The sequence below is a fragment of the Mercenaria mercenaria genome, chromosome 7 (assembly GCF_021730395.1).
Source record: "Mercenaria mercenaria strain notata chromosome 7, MADL_Memer_1, whole genome shotgun sequence".
NCBI lineage: Eukaryota > Metazoa > Mollusca > Bivalvia > Venerida > Veneridae > Mercenaria > Mercenaria mercenaria.
In genome coordinates, this window is record NC_069367.1 from 62,724,898 (window position 1) to 62,747,894 (window position 22,997).

Sequence of the window (22,997 nt, forward strand, 5' to 3'; positions counted from 1 at the left end):
GTGGTTTCTTGAATTAAATTGATGTTACCATGGAAACGAAGCCTGTGACCAATATATCTAAATGTAAAATTCAAAAGCGTTGACACTGGTCTATCTAAGGAACACAGCTTCGGCATTTTATTTGCATTTTAACAATATCCATAATAACAATAGCAACATGCAGAACGATATTTCCATAAAAATGTCAGACGACGGGTACTGCTGTAAGTATTTTAAGCTGTGAAATTTGTTGAAATAAATGCAGATAACACGAATGTTTGAAATAAAATGTTTTAAAGCTAAATTAACAAGAAATATTATCTTATTTTACGATAAAAAGCAAAATATAAGCTATTTTAAACATCTCTGTTACCACGGTTACTTTCAGTTGTAAGGAAAATAGGGTACCATGTAAAGTTTTGGTATTTTGCTAATAATATTACCCAAATATTCCATGTTGGTCATTAACAGAATGGCAAGAATGGCACTGAAGCCGTCGAAAAACCCGTTTTCATACATAGTTGTTTAAAAATGAGAGAAAATGCGTTAACATGGAAACAGGAGCCCCGCAACATATACATTTTAAACTTACATTAGAAAGCTTACGCGCATACTAGTAAAATTATCAATTATGCAGACCTCTACGGATAACAATGAAACCAAAATGCACTAAAAACTAAAAACTGTTAAATATAAGTTTTTTCCTTCTTCTTTCTATATAAAGTACCTTTGGAGGGCCATGTTCTTCAAACCTGTATAAACATTGTACTTGAAGGCCTGAGATAAACGAAATTGAGATTGTAGCAATCAAAACATTAAATTACACGAAATAGATAAAAAAAAAATCTGCGCTTCAATTAATTTGAAATTACCCTGGTAACAAGGTAACCTACCTCCTTAATTTCAGGAAAAGATCATCGAAGCGAAAGATAAGTTATACATGTACTTAATATAAACAATTAATTACACTCTGATAATTTTAATTTCAGTAGCTAGGGAATAATCTAATGATAATTTTGTCAAAACTAATATAGCATGGTAACAAGCACAAGAAATAATTAAATAAGAAAATTGAGCCGTGCCATGGGAAAACCAACATAGTGGGTGTGCGATCAGCATGGATCCAGACCAGCCTGCGCATCCGCGCAGTCTGGTCAGGCTCCATGCTGTTCGCTTTTAAAGCCTGTTGAAATTGGAGAAACTGTTAGCGAACAGCATGGATCCTGACCAGACTGCGCGGATGCGCAGGCTGGTCTGGATCCATGCTGGTCGCACACCCACTATGTTGGTTTTCCCATGGCACGGCTCAAATGATTAACTACAAGTCCTGTATATATGTTCTATTTATTTGTTGACGACAAGTCGCTGTTCTCAGGGTTAGTTTTCTGCTCTTTTCTTCCACTCACACACAACAAGAGGATCAGTTCAATGACTTCAAGTAGCGATAACACAGAAAAGCCTGCCCACAGTCCAAGCTGACCTCCAATATCACTGATGAAGTCAACATCCTGAAAAATATCAAGGTCAGCCATATCATTGGTTACTTAGTGCCTCATTGTTTAAACTGAGAACAACACGAAACACTTTAGGTTTATATATTGTACGTTTACATTTAGTTTTATTTCTTGAAGTTGTTTAGATTTAAAGTAACGTAAATAATATTGAAAATAAGAAAATATCTTCAATGATCATGTTCACTGGTGTATTTGTGATGGCAGTAATTAACGTTATACTAGGAGAGATAATCGCTTCTTCAGTGAGTAGAATTCATTTTAAAATGTGTTATAGATTAAAACATTTATTTGTGTGAATTTAAGATACAATACAAAGTATTCTTTATGTACAATAACTTAGTCATTTCATGTTTACACAGGTACTGTGAAGTAATTGATAAAATTAAAAAAAACAACTGAATTTGGGCATAATGTATCTATAATAATATGCCGAGATATGGGTGACAATGACAATGACAATGGGTGGCTGACACAAAAGAAGAAATCAGCAAATGTATTTTTGATTGTAAGTCTCTCCTACACAAATCTATAATCGTTGTAAAATGGTTTATATTTCTTTTTTTTCAAACTATTCATACGTCTTAATCAGATCAATGATTCTGCTGTATATACAAAGCAAACATTTGCAGTTACAGATGAAATGCAATTTTATTCTTAAACGATAAAAACATTCCAATGTTTGCAAAAAATAAATAAGAAATGCTTAAATGGCATTACCGAATATGCGTATTCCTCCTGGATCACCTCGTAGGACAAAGATGACAGGTATATCCTCACGAGGGCAAGATTACCCCTGAAACATGATCAAATATAATGTCGAAATGAAAGAATGGACTACTGTTACACAAAAAGAGGACGAAGCACGTACAAACTAGGCAATTTTCAAACCGAAACACGTGTCAACACTATTTTGCCTAATGAACATAGAGCAAATTTTGCTAAGTTTAGATGTCGCGTGTTCCCTATCAGACTTGAATAAGGCAAATAAGGCAAATTAGTTTTAAATCAAAGAATATATCCACAATGTAATATGTGTAAAAACGATGCCAACAGGATAGAAATATGTGTACTTGTAAAACGACTTATAAAACTCGTATTAAAACTAAGAAACGGAGATATGAACTGAATAAAACGAGAAATATTGAAAGATTACGCCTTTGTAATCCGAGTGAATTTTGGAAACATTTTACACGTAAAAATACGTCTAATAAAAACAACAGAATTAGTACAGATGAATTTTAAAACTTTTTTTCTGGTCTAAATGCACAATTGCCTAACGACAGAAATTATTATGCTGAGTAATTCTACGATAGTCATGACTTTAATGACTGTGCATATGATGAATTAGATATGCAAATTACTCAGTCCGAGATACAGGCGGTAATTAGTAATCTTAAAAGGAATAAGTCGTTTGCTGGTGACCAGTTATTGAATGAATATTTTATTGAATCTTGCGACATTTTGATGTCTCATCGTGTTGACATATTTAACGTTATTTTGGGCAGTGACTTTTTCCCAGACAGTTGGATGGAAGGTATTATTGTGCCATTATTTAAGAAAAAATCATTCTGATGTTAAGGTATTAGGCCCCTTATAGTAATATTTAAAAAAAGGCATTTGCTTGGTATATTCTTACAGTTGACCGTGCTTCGCACTTTGTTGCAAATTTTTAAAAATTCTACCGTGCCGTTTTTTATAAATTTTGTGTAATTTATGGTATTTCCTCAAGCTCAAGTAGAGACAAATTTCAAAGTGGCGACCTTTATCCAAAACGTTTGCAGAGAATTCATTATACCATTATTTTTTATGAAAGAATCATCAAACTATTGGTAAACAATTATAAAACTAAAAAATAAAAGTGTCAGTATCATTTTTTCTAGGGTGCCTCAAGTAAACGGATTTAATGAGACAGAATTATATCTCCAACATTGAAAAGGTTGAATCCTGCGGGTCTGTTTTGAATATTGCTCACTTCATTCAAAAATAACTGTGGGGCAGAAGTAAAACTTACCTATATTTCTTCCACAATATGTAATCTAAAGAAAGAAGGCAATATAGAGAACTTTTACCGCACGTAACTCAGTATTTTTAAAGATGTCTAACACTACCCCTTCTATTTCAGAGGTAAATTCACTTTGAACAGCAAGAAATCGCTTGTCAAATGAATATTTTCCATTTTTGTACAATAAATCGATAATAAGTCTTGAAAGAAGTAAAAAATTACTAGAAAAAATGAAAAATAAAGAAAAACAATTTTGGTCCCAGTGGGGCTTGAACCTACGCACCCCTGGAAATTTCTGTCAAAGTAGGTTTATGGTAGATATTGAATACTCTTCAAAAAGGAGATACTCTATTATGGGCCTTAATAATTATAGGGGTATTAAGTTGTTTGTTTTTTTTTTTTTTTGTTTTTTGGGTTTTAACGCTGTTTTTCAACAGTATTTCAGTCATGTAACGGCGGGCAGTTAACCTAACCAGTGTTCCAGGATTCTGTACCAGTACAAACCTGTTCTCCGCAAGTAACTGCCAACTTCCCCACATGAATCAGAGGTGGAGGACTAATGATTTCAGACACAGTGTCGTTTATCAAGTAGTCATGGAGAACATACGCCCCGCCCGAGGATCGAACCCACGACCCCGCGATCCGTAGTCCAACGCTCTTACCTACTGAGCTAAGCGGGCGGGCTAGGGTATAAAGTTAGTTAGTTGTTTTTCTAAAATATTCACAGTTGTTTAAACAAAAGAATAAGCAATTGGATTGAACGTAATAATATAATTAGTGTGGCACAGTTTGGTTTCAGAAAATGGTGTTCAACTGTTGACGCAATTTTAGTATTGAATGCTATAATAAGTCAAGTTCTTAGTGAAAATGGACGATTAGCATGTGCATTTATTGATTTTGATAAGGCGTTTGGTAGTTTCTGTCGCAATGGTTTAAGGTACAAATTACATCAATTAGGTATTACTGGTAACACTTTAAGAATTATCCGTGATATGTATTCCAAGGTGAAAGCTCATATAAGAGGTTGTGAATCATACGCAGATTTTTTTTCAATGGTCATTAGGTCTTAAACAAGGGGAGGTAAGTTCTCCTTTATTATTTTCACTTTTCCTTGAGGATTTAGAGTTATTTTTACTTGATTATTGTTAAGTATGTTGGATGGTTGTAATAGAAGAGTTAAAATTGGGCTAGTAATGTTAAGCTGTTTTCAGATACCTATGTTTTTTATATATGTGGAATAATCCATTAGATTATAACTTGCAGTATTTCCACTTACAGTTCAAACAACGAATAATCGATGATTTATTTCAAAATTGGAACAATATTCTTTCTAACAGTCTTTCTTTGTTTGCATATAGAGCCTTTAGATGTCTTTTTGAGTTTGAAACATATTTAGATTTATTAGCTAATAAATATAGAACTGCTATGTCGTGACTGAAATTATCTTCCAGTCAATTACGAATTGAATCTGCACGAATTGGTGCTGATAGAATAGACCGCAATTTACGTATTTGTAACTTTTGTCATACTGGTCATATTGAAGATGAGTATCATTTTCTAATATTTTGTCATTTTTACACAGATACCAGAAAGATGTATTTCAAACCTTATTTTTATGCAAGACAAAGTGTTTTGAAATTTACTGAACTTATGTGCACCACACAATATTCAGCGCTCTTGAAACTCGGAAAGTTTGTATATCATCCCTATTCTTGATAAGTCAGTTAAATGGAATCACTGCTGCATAATTTCCTAATATTGTGTACGATATTATTTCTTAGCTTACAATAGTGTCAACATATTATGTTCCATGTTATGTTGTTCCAAATTAAAAAAGTTCTTACTTTCATCAAATATATAATTACATACTTTGAGTTTCAACCTCACTTATTTAATGCATATTCTACTATATTCCATTAAGAAGTAATAGCTTCATCTTATTTCTAATGTATATGATATTTATGATGAGTTTTGTGTAAACTTGTCACTATAATTATGTTAATATATTTGTATGTAACAAGAAACAGTATATGTTTACGCTAAAATATAATAAAATAAATTGAATTGAATTGTAAACACTGCTGTATTTCTCTTATCATTATTGATTAAGTGTTAGTGTTTTCTAATCTGTTCCCCACCTCCATGAGATATTTAAACTTTTATCAGCTGGAGATATTGTAAAGATTAGCAACGACTGCAATTAAACCAATATGAATGGTGCTTAAAATGCGAGGCATATAAACATTTTTTATATATTTACGTGCAGTGGAGTTGTCTGTCTTATATAATTTACCGCCTCTTGGAGTACGACTGCACAAGTGATGCCTATGCTTATAAATTAATGAAAAACCTTTTTTAAAAGCTAAAACTACATTTTTTTTACCTATGCCTACTTCGATGACGGTTTCGACACTTCCTTATGGCAGTGAAATTACACATCAAATAGTAACAATACATTTAGACTGACATGCAGTTGAATGAAACCAATAGTATGTTATACAAGCATTTGACTACCCTCATAGTCCGAAAGGTTCTAAGTACATATTTTTCAATGCCTATATACGTAGGACTGTTTACAATGGAAACATCTTCATAGCAGTGTCATGATTATAGACATCAAGATACATTACCTGACATAGTCGCGATCTATAGTAGATAGATCAACGTCAGGCAATCTTGACTGCAAGATTCGTCTAAGTATGGGCAGAAAATTTTCCCCTGGCCATGTTGTCATCGAAACGTCCCTTTCGTACAGATTTTCACTGAAAATAATGTAAACGCAGAGGATTTAGATATTCCTTTGCACAACATTTTACTCAGCTGAGATCCTGGGATATGTACCTTATGAAATTAAACACAGTTTCTTTTCCACAAAAAAAGCAAATGTAGAATCCCTAAAAGCATCTGGCATATAAAACGTAACAAGAGCCAAACATCAAAACCTACACACTCATGTATAGAAACTGTAGTGGAAACAATTAGCACACGGAACATAAGCAGAGCCACACATCTTTACCGGCAATATCACGAATAGAAGCTGCAGTGGAAGCATCTAGCTTACCAAACGTAACCAGGGCAACACATTGTAAACCTGCCCACTCACGTATAAGAATATGTAGTGAAAGTATTTCGCACACCAAACGTAACCTGGGTCATACATCGAAAACCTACCCACACAGGTATAGAAACTGTAGTGGAAGCATCTAGCTTACCAAACGTAACCAGGGCAACAAATTGTAAACCTGCCCACTCACGTATAGAATATGTAGTGGAAGCATTTAGCACAACAAACGTATTCAGGGTCATACATCAGAAACCTGCACAAACAGGTATAGAAACTGCAGTAGAAGCATCCAGCTTACCAAACGTAACCAGGGCAACAAATTGTAAACCTGCCCATTCACGTACATGTATAGAAATTGTAGTGAAAGCATTTAGCACACCAAACGTAACGATGAGCCACAGAAAGAAAAGCTGTCCAGTCACACACTGACACCGAAGTGGGGGTATTTAGCACAACAAGAGCAACCAAAGACAATTATTGAAAATCAGGCCACTCACGCACTGACACTATATTGAAAAGCATTTTGAGTACATCAAACACAACCAGAATTACATATCAAAGACAACCTTCTCACGTATTTATCTTGTCACGCCAGTTACGCGTTGACACTGAAGTAGAAAGCACTGAAGGCTGAAGTCAATCAGAGGCACACATGAAAAACATGCCACCAACATAATAACACTGTAGTAGAAAATACTGAGGGTGTCAAATGCAATCAGAGCCACACACCGCAAATCAGGCCACTTATAGCATTGAGTGCCATACATACAAACCAGGCAATCACGTACTGACACAGTAGTTGAAAGTTTTTAGCACATCCGACGCAACCGGAGCTATTCACCGAAAACCGGGCCACTTACGTGTTGACAGTACAGTGGAAACACTGCATACACCCAACGCAACCAGAGTCACACATCAAATATCAGGCCAGTCATGCAGTGACACTGTAATGGAAAGCAATGTTGCACCAAACGCAACCAATCACACAACGAAAACCAGGCCAGTCATTCACTGACGCTGTAATGAAAAGCAATGAGAGAACCACACACCGAAAACCAGACACGTCATGCATTGACTCTTTAATTGAAAGCAGTGAGAGAACCACATACCGAAAACCAGACACGTCATGCATTGATGCTGTAATGGAAAGCAATGCAAGAACCACACATCGAAAACCAGACCAGTCATGCATTGACGCTGAAGTGGAAAGCAATGAAAGAACCAAACGCAACCAGTCACACACTGTAAACCAGTCCAGTTATGCATTGACGATGCAGTGGAAAGCAACGATAGAACCAAAATGCAATTAAAGACACACACTGAAATCCATGCCAATCATGCAATGACACTGTAGTAGAAAGCAATGGAAGAACCAAATGCATCCAGACACACACCGAAAGCAGGCCCGGCATTCATTGACGCTGTAGTTGTAAGCAATGAGAGATTTAACCACAACAAGAGTCACACACACACTGACAACCAGGCCAGTCATGTATTGACATTGTAGTGGAAGGCAATGAAAGAATCAAATGCAACCAGCCACACACCGAAAACCGCCAGTCATGCAATGACGTTGTACTTGTAAGCAATGAGAAAATCAACCGTAACTAGAGTCACACGCCAAAAACTAGGCCAGTCATGCATTGACGTTGTAGTTCTAAGCAATGAGAGAATCAACCGCAACTAGTTTCACGCACCAGGCCAGTCATGCATTGACACTGTAGTTCTAAGCAATGAGAGAATCAACCGCAACTAGTGGCACACGCTGAAAACAAGTCTAGTTATGCACTAACGCTGAAGTAAAGAACACTGAATCCAATTCTGCAAACTCGTTCAGACCCGAATCAATGCTGTGTTGGCAATCTAGGCGTGCATCAAATGTTACCTGAGCCATATACTGCAAATCAGGCCAGTCGCGAGTAGACACTGTAGAGAACAGACAAAGAAGACATAACGCTTAATAAACCCATAGATAATGACCGTAGATGCTGGCTAGACAGTCACTTATGGTCGTTTTATTCAGTTTATGTAAAAAAACAAAAATGACAGCTTAACCACTCCACCACTACACCACGTTCCCCATAATTTATTTGTCCAAGAAAATCCAGCTTCCTTGGTCGAAGATAACGTTCTATTTGATGGGTACTAAAACATTAAATATGTATATTGCCATGCGTTCTCCACCAGATAAACATGTGGCATACATGTAGTAGCCATTTACCTGCGGAGAAGTCTTCACTCCATGTCCTAAAATCCAGTCCCTCTAGATTTAATAAAAACAGATAAGCAACAAGAAGCAGATTTTGCATAGCATTTTAAACAGCATATCTCTAAAAACATATCTGAACCAGAAAAGCATCCCTCACCAATGTGGGTTCGAGCATTACTCGAGGCGTTGAACAAAAACACAAAATATCTACCTGCAAGGTGGTATACAATCGGCACATGTCTCCGCTGGTTCTCGTACGTATTCGGCATTAACCCTCTTGATACATTCATAGTGTTCTGTAGTATAGCACGGTATGTAACCAGTTTCTGGATCAAATGTATCGTTTAAGGGCACCGACACATTTATATAACCGACTTCAAAGAAATACTGAAAGCATCCACACTTTTCGCTGATATCTTTCAGTTTACAATCTTTTTGACAATCCTGACGAAGAAAATGTAATATCAGATTTTTGTAAAATTTAACGTTTCGATACAAAAATGTTTAATGGTATTGCATAACTATTATTTCTGAATACATTACAATGTTATCCAACTACTGCCTTCTTTTCTTGTATTATTCCCAGATATATGGAGAAGAAATTTGTATTTTTCAGCGTTGGATCAAAATATCTTTCACGGTTGAACACCAGATACAATGTTTTTACGAGCCTCAGTGCCACAAGTGAGCATGTAAAATATGGTGTTCATGAAGGATATTTTGATCTTAAATGTATGATCATGTTTTGACTTAATTCACCCATTTTATAGTTTTTTACCTGTGAAAAAAAAAATAAATACGAGTACCACACACAAACACACACACACACGCGCACACACACAGAGTAGCTCCTCCATCAAACTGTGAGCGTATTTTGCCACGCTGTGCGAAGCTCTTCTATATTTATAAATCTTAAATACCGTCATACTAAAATGCAAAAGAGTTTGCCATTTCTTTTATTTGGGAAATGATTCTAAATAACATGATCCAAAACCCAAAACAGACGGACAGAATAAACAAAACGCTAAAACTGCATTAAGAATATTGTTGTCGATCATACTCCTACGAAAGACCGTTGTGACTTCACACTTCACACTTCACTTTTCATACTTCTGACTTCAAACTTCACACTTCACACTTCGAACCTAAGATTTCGCACTTCAAACTTCAGACTTCAAACTTCAGACTTCAAACTTCAGACTTAACATTTCAAACTTCAAACTTCACGCTTCACACTTCATACTGCACACTTCGCACTTCATAGAATAAACATCACGTAACATGACGTCATCTGATTATTGTACACGTATTGGCATAGATGTCAACGCCATTTCTTATTTGAGTTTTATGTATTATTAATTGTGTACATTATTGATATTCGAAAAATCGTCCATCCGTTCAAAATGTTTTTGAGAAAATCTATTGGGATAATTTTTAAACAATCTCACGGGAATGATACATGGGTGACGCACATGAAAACTGCTAAAACAGTTCCAGTCAATGCAGAAATGTGGTTGCCATAAACGAAAGGAAAGGAAAAATGTATTTTAAAAATCTTCATGTGTAAAACAGAAAGGCTTAGAAATCAGATATATGATGTGTAGCAGGTCCTCTAGTATTAGAAATATTATAATTATGCCACTGGATTCATAAAAGTACTGTCCCTCGGATCGGATCAGTTAAACGGACTTATTTAGGAAAACATTTTCGATATCTTCTTCTCTTACAGTATATTATACTCTATTATATTCATTCAAATTATGCCTCTAGAGTTAAAAGTACTCATTTTTATGAATTTTGAGACCTACCGGTAAAAAGTATGGGTTAGTCCCTTTAATTTCAGAACTTTATAAAATGTAAACAGCAATTTCAGACTTTGTCAAGCAATAACCTTTTCCTAAAACTGATTAAAATAATACATAATTTTATAAAATATATAAATACCTTTTTCTCTATCAATAGAACAAACTTAATACTCAGCTGGACTCCAAATCACGTGAATGTCGTGCACGTATTTGGTCAAAATACAGCAATTTTCCTGGGCTTTTCAAGCCGACATTTGGACAAAAATAATGTCTGTATTTAGAGCATTGGTTTTGTTCAAAGGAGAAACCTAATAAAGCTATTAAAGTATTACCTACTTATGCCGCCTCTTCTCTTCTCAAAATATGTATATGATAGGTATACGCAGGGCCAAAAACATCAAGTCAGAACTTGTAATAGAGAAGATGAAAAGAAATAAAATATCCATTCGACAGCCAGTAAAATAAACGTGAGCATGGGAGTGAAAATAAACCTCTTGCACAAAACTTGCGGGTTACGAAACCTTACCAATAGTGATTTCGTCCAATAACTCGTATCTTCGCAACGCAGTTCTTTACCCAATCCTGGAACTCTCTCTTTTGAAACCTGAATTCAATATTTAATGTTTAACACAAATTTCCAACAAACTATATTGTTAGATTGAATTTAATTCCCTTAAGGGTACATCATATTACCAGTCGGTGCAATATTAGTAACAACCTTTATTTATGAGAAAATTGAACATTTCAAAACATTTTTGATATGAAGTATTCAGACATGTCAGGTATTAAGTTTAACACAGTTTATCACTAACAGCATGATATAATGCTGAGAGCCCGCCCGCTTAGCTCAGTAGGGAGAGCGTCGGTCTACGGATCGAGGGGTCGCGAGTTCGATCCCAGGGCAAGGCGTATGTTCTTCGTGACGATTTGATAAAAGACATCGTGTCTGAAATCATTCGTCCTCCACCTCTGATAAGTCACGTGGGGAAGTTGGTAGTTACTTGCGGAGAACAGGTTTGTACTGGTACAGAATACAGGAACACTGGTAAGGTTAACTGCCCGCTGTTACATGACTGAAATACTGTTGAAAAACGGCGTTAAACCCAAAACAAACAAACAAAAAACAAACAAATATAATGCTGACCCATTTAAAGAACAAAAGACAAGAGGCCTAAACGGGCCTAAGTCGGTCACTTGAAGACGACCTTGACCATCTGACCTTGCTTCTATCTATAGACTAAGTCTGAACAAGATCGATCAAGTGGTTCCTGAGAAGAAGTCATTTGAAGTTGGGTTTTTTCTGTTTTTTTTTGGCTCTAGTGGCCTGTAAAAGCGGGCAAGTGCCACCATTTGAATACAGTTTGAGAAGGACCTTACAATAATGCTACGTGCCAAGTTTGATCAGAGAAACCCAATCTGAAAAATAAAAACACGGGAGAAGACCTTACAATGATGTTTCAAGCAAAGTTTGATAAAGATCCATATTTTGCAATTCATACATAAAATTATTTATAGGTATTTCTAACTATAGTGGTCATGTTTGATAGTACCATTCAGCGGTTCAAGAGAAGGCGTAAAGAGGTATTTTTAGCACTAGCGGTCCCTAGATGGGGCTGACTGTCCCGACTTGACCAAATTTAAAAGAGGATCTTATAATAATTCTACATACCAAGTTCGATGAAGATCCATTTAGCAGTTTATGAGCGGAAGGCGTTTAAATGTTTTTTCTAATATCGGGAAAGGACCTTATAGTGATGGTACAGACCATGTTTGATAAAGATCCTCTCAGCGGTTCATGAGAAAAGTTTTTTTTAAAGTTTTTATTTCCGCTCTTGCGGCCCCTAAAAGGGGCCAAGGGGAACCATTTAAAGAAATTTTATAGTGGTCTGTGCCAGGATGCTACAGACCACGTTTGGTGTAATTCTGTAGTTGTATAAGAAGAGAAGCTGTTTAAGTGTTGACGCAGGACGCTGAACGAAGGATGACGGATGACGGACGATGGACGACGGACGACGGACCATACACATATATACTAATAGCTTACCCGGAACATAGTTCACATGAGCTAAAAATAGAAATTTCACTAACGCCTGGTTTTGCTTTACAGTCTGGCGGTGTTCTAGTGACGGAAATGTTTACCAGAACCATACCAAAGCGGATAGCTAACAGAGACTAGTTTAAAACTTGCTTAATTGTACCATTGTATAAGATAAAATTTACACAAAGCTTTCAAGTGGCCCTAAATTTCTAAAATTTCCTGACCATTTTCAAGTTTTACTAAAATTCCTAAATAATTGTAAAGGAAATTCCTAAAAGTCCATAGATTTTTAAAAAGATTCCTAAGTTAATATTTTGACAAAAACATGGTATTGTTAATTTTTAACTGAAATGGTATAAATTATATCCAAAATGTTTATATATTTACCAATAAAAATATTTTACCTGCACACATTTTTTGCTCAATCAAATTTGAAACTGTCACATAGACTTAAAAGTTGTGAAAGAAAACTTTCAGTTTTTTAACCCCTTAGATCGGCCATACAAATCGTAATTCTAAGCACTTAATTTTGTTGGCATAGCCCTAAAATCCTAGAAGTAGGCACATATTTTGTCAGGGACTCTTTGAAAGCCTGCTGTACTTATATACTAGATGTTCCCTTACAATCGACAGAGCAATATTTGTTTCAAAGCCAGTTGGTACGAATACACCGTGATTTTCGTGAAAATACCAGCTTTCTGCGTCCGTTCCTACAACAACACCTGCTGATGACGTCACGAATGGTATGCTCTCTGACTGATCAACATTGAGTAGCAATTCCAAAGCTAAAAATTAATATAATATAAGATAGATAAAAGCTTCCAGTGCATAAAATGAATATGTGAGAATCCGCAGGTATAACAGTTACAATCCAGTACAATCTTATTACGAATGATGACTTTGGGATATATGACATAGTCAGACAGACAGACTGACTGACAGACAAAGTTAAAATCAATGGCGTTTGAATTGGACTAAACTAGGCATATATTACATTACAAAATTAATTTTAAAAAACTAAAACGCTTTTCACAGTCACTCTAAAAGATATTTAAGGATGTCTCTCATCACAAATTTCTTACCATACTTTGGACCTGCATCCGCTACTTTGCCGTGTGGTTCGAGGGCTTTTACATACTCAGGTTCGAACTTGTAACACATTCCATAGTTGTATGACCTGAGTTTGATTATCGTTTCACTGCAACAGAAACAAGATGGTCACGATGAACCTTACACGCTCACCCGACACAGCATACTTTAGAAATACCTATGTAAGAATGTTCCCGAAACGCCACTGTCCATACTGTAGAGAGGTTCACGAGAAAGTCGTTCATCTGAGAATGGGACGCGAAGACATTTTTACAAGTAAAATTTCTTCGTTGAACTTTCTAGCATTATTGAAGTTAAGATAGGGTCTATTTCATTGCTCAAGATATAAAGGTGTAAGTAAATCATTGGCGTATGTATCAATATTTTGACAAGGGAGATCAATCGCCCATTTCTGTTAATGCAGATTCCCTTAAATAGTTTGGATACCCTCTCCCGTAAACGGAACAAGCACAGTTTAGAGAGATGTTTTTGTCTTCAGAGAAAATGTGCGCATGCGCACAGTTTACTTACCTATTGCATTCTTCCCCTGCAAAATTGCATAGAAGAAAGAATTCTTTATATGGCTGGGATATATTTTCAAGGCTCATAAAATCTAGCGTAGCCATCTGCATCCGAAATTGTTCCGATGTTTTCCACATTATATCGCTACCTGACAAACAAAAGATGTAAATCTATGTATGTGCTATGAGAGGTTTCAGTTAGAATCGAATATTGAGCTGCAACGTGTCCCCCCCCCCCACACGCGTCCAACCCTCCCCCCACCCACAAAAAAAAATCCAAGACCTAATAAGAAACATCAGGCTCCAGCATTCTAGGAACGCAGCTACCTCCCCGAAACGAAATCCTACAGCGGCATATGTATGAATGTGTAAACTATCTGAAATTTACATCAAAGTACATAGAAAAAAATAAAACAATTAGATAATAAGGGCAAAAAGAACTAATAACGGAACACAGCGGGGCACTGCCTTGGCAAAACACAACAGCGGAGATTGACTGGTTACTTGTTATCACCAAACCTTAATGTTCTAAAGTCATGGGACAGAGTTAATTTAGTTATCCAAGTCATGTGAATCCCTAAATGAGGTCAATGGTAACAAAAGCCATGATATGTAAAACACAATAATGATCGTGTAAAATATATATATAAAGCAACCCAAAATGTTCCATATACGAACCGTTACTCAGTGCCTTTGCTGAAGGCAAAGAATCAAGAGAAATCTTTAAGGGCCTGACGAAACAGGTTAAACCAAAATACTCAGTTAATGCTTCATTCCGTAAATTTCAGAAGATTTTGCCGAGACGACAGAAATTCTTTATTTCTAAATCAGCTTCGTGTCGTCGACTTTGATACAAAGCATAAAATCTGTTTTTGTTATATTGTGTGGTCAAGTGGTATATGGAGTACATAGAACTCATCTTATTGAAGACTGAATCAAAACCCGTTCAGTTCCGAATCAGTGTATATTTTCATGTTGAAAAGTTAAAATAGCCATCCAAACAGAGACAGAGCACATGCATGGATAGATAATCACTAGTTTCAATGATGTACATGCATCTATACAGTCAGATTCATGAACACAAGTATCAGTTAAAAATCTTGCATTAAGTAATCCCATCAAATATCAAAACCATGATACTTACAGTAGTATTAACTATAGAGATAACTAAAAACACTTACTTATGGTAACATTTTTATACTTTGTATCGTAATATGTGTAGTTGTAGTCATATATATCCTGAAATGTAATATAAGTTTATTTAACAAGAAAAACTATTACATACATATGTATTTGCGTAATACCCCAGTCACACATACGGCGCGGATAGCTACGTCTAGCAACGGATTGAAACGTAGTAATCCGTATCGATCCGTACCTCAGCCGTACGGATTGGTACGGATTGATACGGATTACTACTTTTAAGGTACGGCTCAGGTACAGATCGATACAGATCGATACGGATAACTACGTTTCTATCCGTGGCTAGACGTAGCTATCCGCGCCGTATGTGTGACTGGGGTATTATTTGTTAAAGGCCACTATTTATTTTCACATACTTCCATTATAACATTATAACGTGCATGGTCTTCCATAAATCATCATATTTTTAAGAAATATCTAAACGCAATAGCGTATGAAAAGTGGTATTTTAGTACAATATTTTTCGCGTTAATGATACGACCCCTGTTTAGTTAGCATGGTGGAAGAAAAGAGTTTAATATTACGGTTTTCGTCAGAGATTATCAAATGTAGCTAACATGGTAAAGCGCTTCCCTGTAGTTTTGCTTTGTTTTTACTGGTTTTTTTGTTGTTGTTCTTTAAATTGTTGGTTTCTGACCTATAATAGGACTACTTTGTAATAGGGTATTTCGGATGACCCAAAAACAATGACTATTTCCATTTATGCAGTATTACATGCATATTGATGTCTACAAATAGGAATAATTTTATTGACTGACCGTTTGCTTTCATAAATATATAATTAATATATTAAATGTTATTAGATCAGAATTAGAAAATAGTCTAACATGTCTCGATTTGATTGCCAATTAATTAAAAAAGAAAATGTCAAGCCATCTATATTCTGCGATAAACAACGGTTGACGGACCAGTTAGAAATTAGAATACATTATGATGTTATTTATGACGCATGTCATCCGTTTCATTGCTGCCTGTATATATGAAGTCCAGCATATTTTTATCAAATTTGTTCAATCTAAACAATCAAGGATGCATAGATACTTAAAGTAATTCTACACGTTCGGATCATTCTTTTCCATAATGTAGAATTTTATTAAACTGTGATTTTTCAATACTTCAGAATGTACTTTGAAATATTTGGATTTCACACAAGTTTTCATAACGCAAGTCTATGGGAAAATCACAATGTTTATGACATTTTCCTAATAGATTTAATTTAATGAAACAACTCACAATACGATCTATTATTTGGTTAAATAAATTGTTTAAGTCCGTGAGAGTTTTATGAGATATTTGTCCATGGTTAAAGAGATCTACATATTCCAAACGGACTTTAAGGTACTATTCGGAATTATGTCAATCTTTTTGATATAGTATTTTAACTTTAGAAAGGTATATACGTTGCCGTTTAAGGACATTTTCTCACGGATCGCCATTAATTGATGATTGATTTTGGTTTCCGTTTGCCGAGTCCAGAGTTATCCGAATTACTTCCGGTATGTCATACATGTACAACCACCTTAACGCGTTACCTTAACAACTCGGGCTAACGCGCTTGTATTTAAATTCCAAGGATTCTAAACTCTGAACCGTGATAAATCAGACGACAAACCACTCAAAAGCCTTGATTATTTGATAATTTAAATGTTTTAATATCTTAGTTGGCTTTAAACATATTCGTATTAGAGGTGTCCATCATCTTGAAAATTCTGTGGCTTGATTTTGACGTGAGGATCGTGATACTTTGATGATTTTATTAGGTATTTTAATGTGAAAAGTCCCGAATATTTCATTAAAAGACGTCACGTTGACACATCATTTAGTGTCATACACACACCAAGAAAGAGTAATACCAAATTCGATTTACTATTTATTGCAAGGACATCAGAATAGAAATGATATATTAGAACTATGCTATACTTAATTTTTTTCTGAATCTTTCAAAAGACGCTAATAACAATTCTCCAGATGTCTACATACTGCGTCGTGTTTTGATATTCTGTCAAATGTCACAACCTGCTTTAAATGTCGCAGTGTTGACGTTAAATGTCGCAACCACCTCTAAATGTCGCAAAATTATCTACCGCTCTGGTCGCACCTTTAACGCTGAAGGTAGCTTGAATTTGCCAACCGTTATATGTCGCAGCAACAACGCTAAATGTCGCACACCAAAGTAAATATAACTAAGGTAAATTCTACAGTCTTTACAACTTATATATTACTTTCGATAATTTTCAGCCCAATATAAGGTTATGTGAGTGCGTGCATGCGTGAGTATGCATTGTGTGGATTGTGGGAAGGGTTGAGAAATGACTATTCTGAACTACACGTTTGCTTTTCAGTGGTGCCGCACCATACATTATTTGGTTTGAGCGTCGATCCTACTGAGTCCTGTTAAGCTCATGTGACATAATGTCACGCGTCGGGTCGGTATTAATTATTTTGTATCGTGTCGCGCGTCGCTTCGTATTGCTGCGTGTTTTATCGTATGTCGTGAATCGATCTACAATATTAGACAGTCGACACGGAACACAAAAATGCGATACGACACTCAACTCACGATGCAACGTTAAACAATACGACATCGCGATGTTAACATTGTCGTGCGTCGTGTCCTATTGTTGTGTCGCATTGCAATCTGTTTTAGGTCGACGCATGATGTGCGGTACAATGATACGCCGCAAAACTAACATTGACTTCAAGGAGGATCCATGAAATGTCAGTATGTCGAGTTTGTGCCAAACAAAATCACGGCATTAGAATAAATAAAGGACATATTTTCTAAAAACCATTCACACAGTGGTCTATACCAATACTTTTCTGCGTGAACATACTTTACAGGCTTATGATATTTTCATAAAAAAAAATCCACCATGTGAGAAATCTAATACATTTTAATATAATTGAAACTCACCGTGACATTATAGATATCTAAGTCTACGGAATATGTTTCCGATGCTTTTGTTATAACTTTTTCCAATGTAGAAGTCGCACTTATCCTTGAGTACTGCGCAGGGTTTGTGTTACAAATTGTCACCGTCGGGAACTTTAATTTCGTTGCTGTTTTCACTTCTACAGAAGTACTAATTGGATGGCTGAAATGAAAAAAATATATAATATTATACATGTTCAATTACAAGTGCAAATCAGTGCAAATTGAAAAGAGAGTAAGTTTGTGGAAAGTGCAAACAAGCATCTGACTTGTGATTGGTTACTAACAAGGCCATGATTGGTCTTGGTTCGTTCACCCGATCTTAAGAAGAAAAACAGATAAACACTGTGGTACAGATTTCGACTGTATTTTGAAATGTTTTCAGACAATTAATCTTTAAACAACTTTCCCTTCCATTGCCTTGACAGTCAAAGTTCTGCATTGGATACATACTTTTAACAAGTTTGAAAGTACACTGCAATAATCCACAAGTCATATCTTTATAGATTTTGACTGATACTGGCAAAGTGGTTTAGGAGGAGATATGTTTACAACGAACGAACAATGTAGGGTTAACGCACGTTTTTTTGTGTAACAACATCTGCAGAATCCCAAGGGATTGGTTGGTGCACGAGCCCGTAGGGCGAGTGCACAAACATAGTCCGAGGGATTCTGCAGATGTTGTTTCACGAAACAAACGTGTGTTATCGCTATTCTTGCATAAAACACAACTAAAGTGCTGGAAATATCGAACAAACAGACTATTCAGCTGACATTAGCCGATCGAAGTCCGGGCCGTTTCAGGTTGTTATGGACACATGTTTTATTTATGCATTTCCAGGGCCTACAGAAACAGTGCATATTTTATACATGTCGAACGGACATTCTTGATGTGGTAATTTCTTTAATATTAAATATATGTAAAATAAGTATGACTCCCCCTTTTTCCAATATATCGGTAGGAACTTTAGCTTTAGAGGCTCGGAATTATGAGAAAAGAGCATACACGGCATCATGTCTTTACACAGTTTGCAGGTGAGGTGCCGACAGAATACAATTCTGCTTGGTTTAAATTAATAGTCTGTCCCTTACGCTTTTTAAATGTAAACATTATCGTTTAATAGAATTTGGTATCGATACCTATATTCTTCATATCGTTAGAAATGAAATCTCTAGGCATATAACGTAGAAAATTTTGCTTTGCACCCCACCCCATCGCGATCAAAGTTTGATAAACACAAAAATTGGAATTTTTCCAACATCGATATAATCAACTTAGATTGGATTTATAAACTCAAACATGGTTGGTGAGATCTACAAATAAATTGAAAAATATATAATAAATACCTTCTGTTCATCAAATGTTCATTAACTATGGAAAATCCTTCAAACTTAACGCTTCGTCATGTTTATGCTTTACATTACACACCATCACTACATCAGTTGACTGCATAGATGTGTAAAGCCGACACAAACATTTTTTAAAAGGTTAAGATTTAAAGTTAGCATGTCAACTTTCTCGACTCAAATTAATTTGGAAAACGAAATTGTGTTTTTGTAAATGTTGTGTGCCCGGTAGTATCATTTTCAGGGATTAAATCGCGGCGTGTAAACTTACTTTGAGTCAAATACGCGCAATAATACAATTATACGGAACGTCAATGCAGTCGCGTATCAAGAGAGGTAGCACTTATTACGAGTTAAAGTAAAGTTAGGTTGAAAAATGATATTTTTAATAAAAATGCAGATGAAAAGATTTTCATAAATCTCGGACCTTTCGACTTCGACCAAAATTGATTCGGGAGCCATAATTTGCTTACGTTGGACCCGCAACAGCATATTCAAATCGTTCACCAACAGCGCGTGCTCACGAGAATCTCCTTGTCTGTACACGTTTTTTCCCGTTTTTATGTGCATGGCCGAAATCGGCAAAAAACAAAGGTTTTATGCAAGAATAAGGGGTGATCACCATTTCTTGCCTACCTAGCGGGGAAAGTTTACATTTATCCGAGCACACGCCGGGGATAGATATTCCTAAAAACCTTGTCTAAAATAGCGTGCACTAAGGTGACGTCACATAGTACTGGTACCATTGTGACGACATAAACTTTATAAATAATGTCAGGAAATACCCAAACCTATTTGTCTCCACGATCTATTTTGAACATGATAGGCAAGAAAAATGATCTAACATGTCTGCCTGTGTAAGACAGCTGTTTTCCCTACCCTCGGGACAGCATGGATAAAAAACCTCGCTAACGCTCGGTTTTCCATTCCACACTGTCCCTCAGGTAGGGAAAACCCCGTCTTACACAGGCAGGCATGTAAGATCCTTATAATCTTACCAGAGGACAAGCCCAAATTAATTAAAGAAAAATGCTGTTCTCGTCTCACTTCAAATTCACTTGAATATTACCTTTGCATTAGAGAGCTGCCTAAAAACGAATCCATCGTCTGGTGAGCGCAGTAAATTGGACACATAGCTCAGATGCTTAGGTTTTAAATCTCTAAAAATTACAGTTGTCGTATTTTCTGACATAGTGCTCTATATCGTTGAAAATTTTCAGACATAGTTGAATTATAAGAACTACCTTCAAGGAAAGTATACGGACAAACTGCATTTCTTTGAGAAAATTAGAGCAATTTGAATTCGAAGTATTAATTATTGTAACTGTTTTAAAACATTAATGAAAACGTGCCAAAGACTAGCAATAAAGAAGTCTCGAGTTGGAATCCGTGCCCAGATAATTATCTCTATAGGAGGCTGGTATGCTTAACAGACCGTCTTAAAAACTCAACTTATCTGAAGTGACTGTATTTGGTAACTGGTCGTTTTTACTGACCATGTTAGTAAATGACCACCTTAAGTGACCTTGGCAGTAACTGACTACAGTAGAAGCTGACCGCCTTTGTAAAGGACATTCTTAAAAACTGATATTCTCTAAGCTTATTTTTATTGAGTATTACTGCTCACAACACCAGAAACTCAGTTAACTATAAACATTTAAAGAATTATACAAAGATGACGTATATCTTACCTGTCGTATTTCAAATACAATCCATGTACTTGCCAGATAATCATGCCTAATGATGCAAAAAGCGCTAGTAACCAAAGTATCTTTAAAACAATAAAAGGTGTGTTTTTGTATCGTCCAATTCCGTGTATTGTCGCGTAGTCCATATATTCAAATAACGTTGTTTTACGCCCGTTTACGTTCGCCATATCATTCAATAAAGTGTTAGTACCCGATAATATACGTACAGAAAATGAAATAGATATTTGTTAAAACTTGAAACGCTCACGCCGTTAGAAAATCATACTGAAGCTGAAGTTTTATTGTCGGCTTGATCAACCTAATGCACCTGTACAACACCCGTAGAGTTTTTCAAATATTATTTCAACGACAAGAAATCAGTCCGTTCCGCACAGCGCAACTGTTGCAAAATCTGAAAAGAGCTGGTTTATTTTGTTCCTGTTCTTGTTACTAGACATTACAGCTTCCGCCTACACAAAATTTCTCTTTTTGATTCCTGCGTGTTAAAGAAATAACTCCAGACTAATAAAGACGGAATGGGACATGTTCTCTTGATTAACAACGCGTCGATTTACTCTTACAATTAACAATATTTTAATTGTCGACAGAACTTTATATGGCTTGCGGGACTTTGATAAATCTACTATTATACCGCCTTAATGGTGTTACTAAAGTTTACTGAATTAGTAATGCATAACAATTGTCGGAAGTAATGAATAATCAATTACAGGAACTAATGGCTTTTCCAGAATGACCCAATGTTGATCGCATTTAACTGTTTTGATTGCAGTTGTGATTGAATTCTGACAATGCTTGACAGAAATGCATGACAAAAAGAAATCGACAAATATTATAATTCTTAAGTTGATTGGGGGTTCCAGTCAGTTAAAATTGCGCGCCAGGACAATACTGTAGCCGAGTTACCGCCTAAACAGTTACCCGAGAGCCGGATATTCCCATCTGCACCTATAACCAGTGACAGAATCTTTTTCTTGCATACCGATATCAAAATAATAATAAAAATAGAATCAATCGAACGGCTTTCAATTTAGAACTATTTCTTATAGCAGATTCAACGCGGGAAAGCAACGTCCGTAAACAGGAAAGACGTCATGACGTTTCAAAGACAAATTAAAATGTTTAGTTCCGGTTTTGTTTTATCAGTTGCAGCGTAACGTTATGAATTTTTGATAAAATAACGTGTTTTGGATCGAGAAATACTATCAGGAACAAAGAGGAACTGTCAAGGTATTGGAATTTTATTCCGTTTTTTGAAATAAATATAAATAAGTACAAAAATGTTCTTCATATATGTAGTTCGTAATACGTCATTTAAAGCACGAGAGTCATCTTACACCCCGGGGTGTGATATGGATTTTTCCAGCACCGGTAAAAATACCGGAAATCCCCGTCTGGTATGCAAGAAACTGAAATATGCTACATAGACGCAATCACCGCAACGCGATATAATGAAACATTTTTTTTCTCGTTTATGTACGCGCAGCAATATGCCAAAATAAAATCTTTGTAAATGGCCAACGCGGAATTAAATATTTCATATTTGTTATGTTAAATTGTTAGCTGCGCATTGTCCCCTTGGCGCGCG

At 35.8% G+C, this 22,997-nt stretch overlaps 1 protein-coding gene across 1 annotated transcript; it reads right to left on the reverse strand.

Moving 5' to 3' along the window:
- Nucleotides 1–1,255: 1,255 nt before the first annotated feature.
- On the reverse strand, nt 1,256–19,908 carry LOC123554068 (amiloride-sensitive sodium channel subunit beta-like). Its single transcript, XM_053548514.1, has 11 exons — nt 19,704–19,908; nt 18,339–18,519; nt 15,399–15,460; nt 14,232–14,366; nt 13,694–13,809; nt 13,236–13,396; nt 11,100–11,177; nt 8,980–9,212; nt 6,126–6,257; nt 2,211–2,286; nt 1,256–1,487 (listed from the first exon to the last, which is right to left on the reverse strand). Exons 1-11 carry the CDS (start codon nt 19,712–19,714, stop codon nt 1,320–1,322), a joined length of 1,353 nt encoding a protein of 450 aa, XP_053404489.1. The 5' UTR covers nt 19,715–19,908; the 3' UTR covers nt 1,256–1,319.
- Between the last annotated feature and the right edge of the window lie 3,089 nt (nt 19,909–22,997).

Bases quoted from the DNA above. Each gene is read 5' to 3' on its own strand.
- LOC123554068 (XM_053548514.1), bottom strand. The intron at 13,397-13,693 runs GTAAGAAATTTG...ATTAATTTTTAG, and splicing joins GGATGCAGGTCCAAAGTATG to CTTTGGAATTGCTACTCAAT. The intron at 1,488-2,210 runs GTAATGCCATTT...GATATTTTTCAG, and splicing joins AGGAGGAATACGCATATTCG to GATGTTGACTTCATCAGTGA.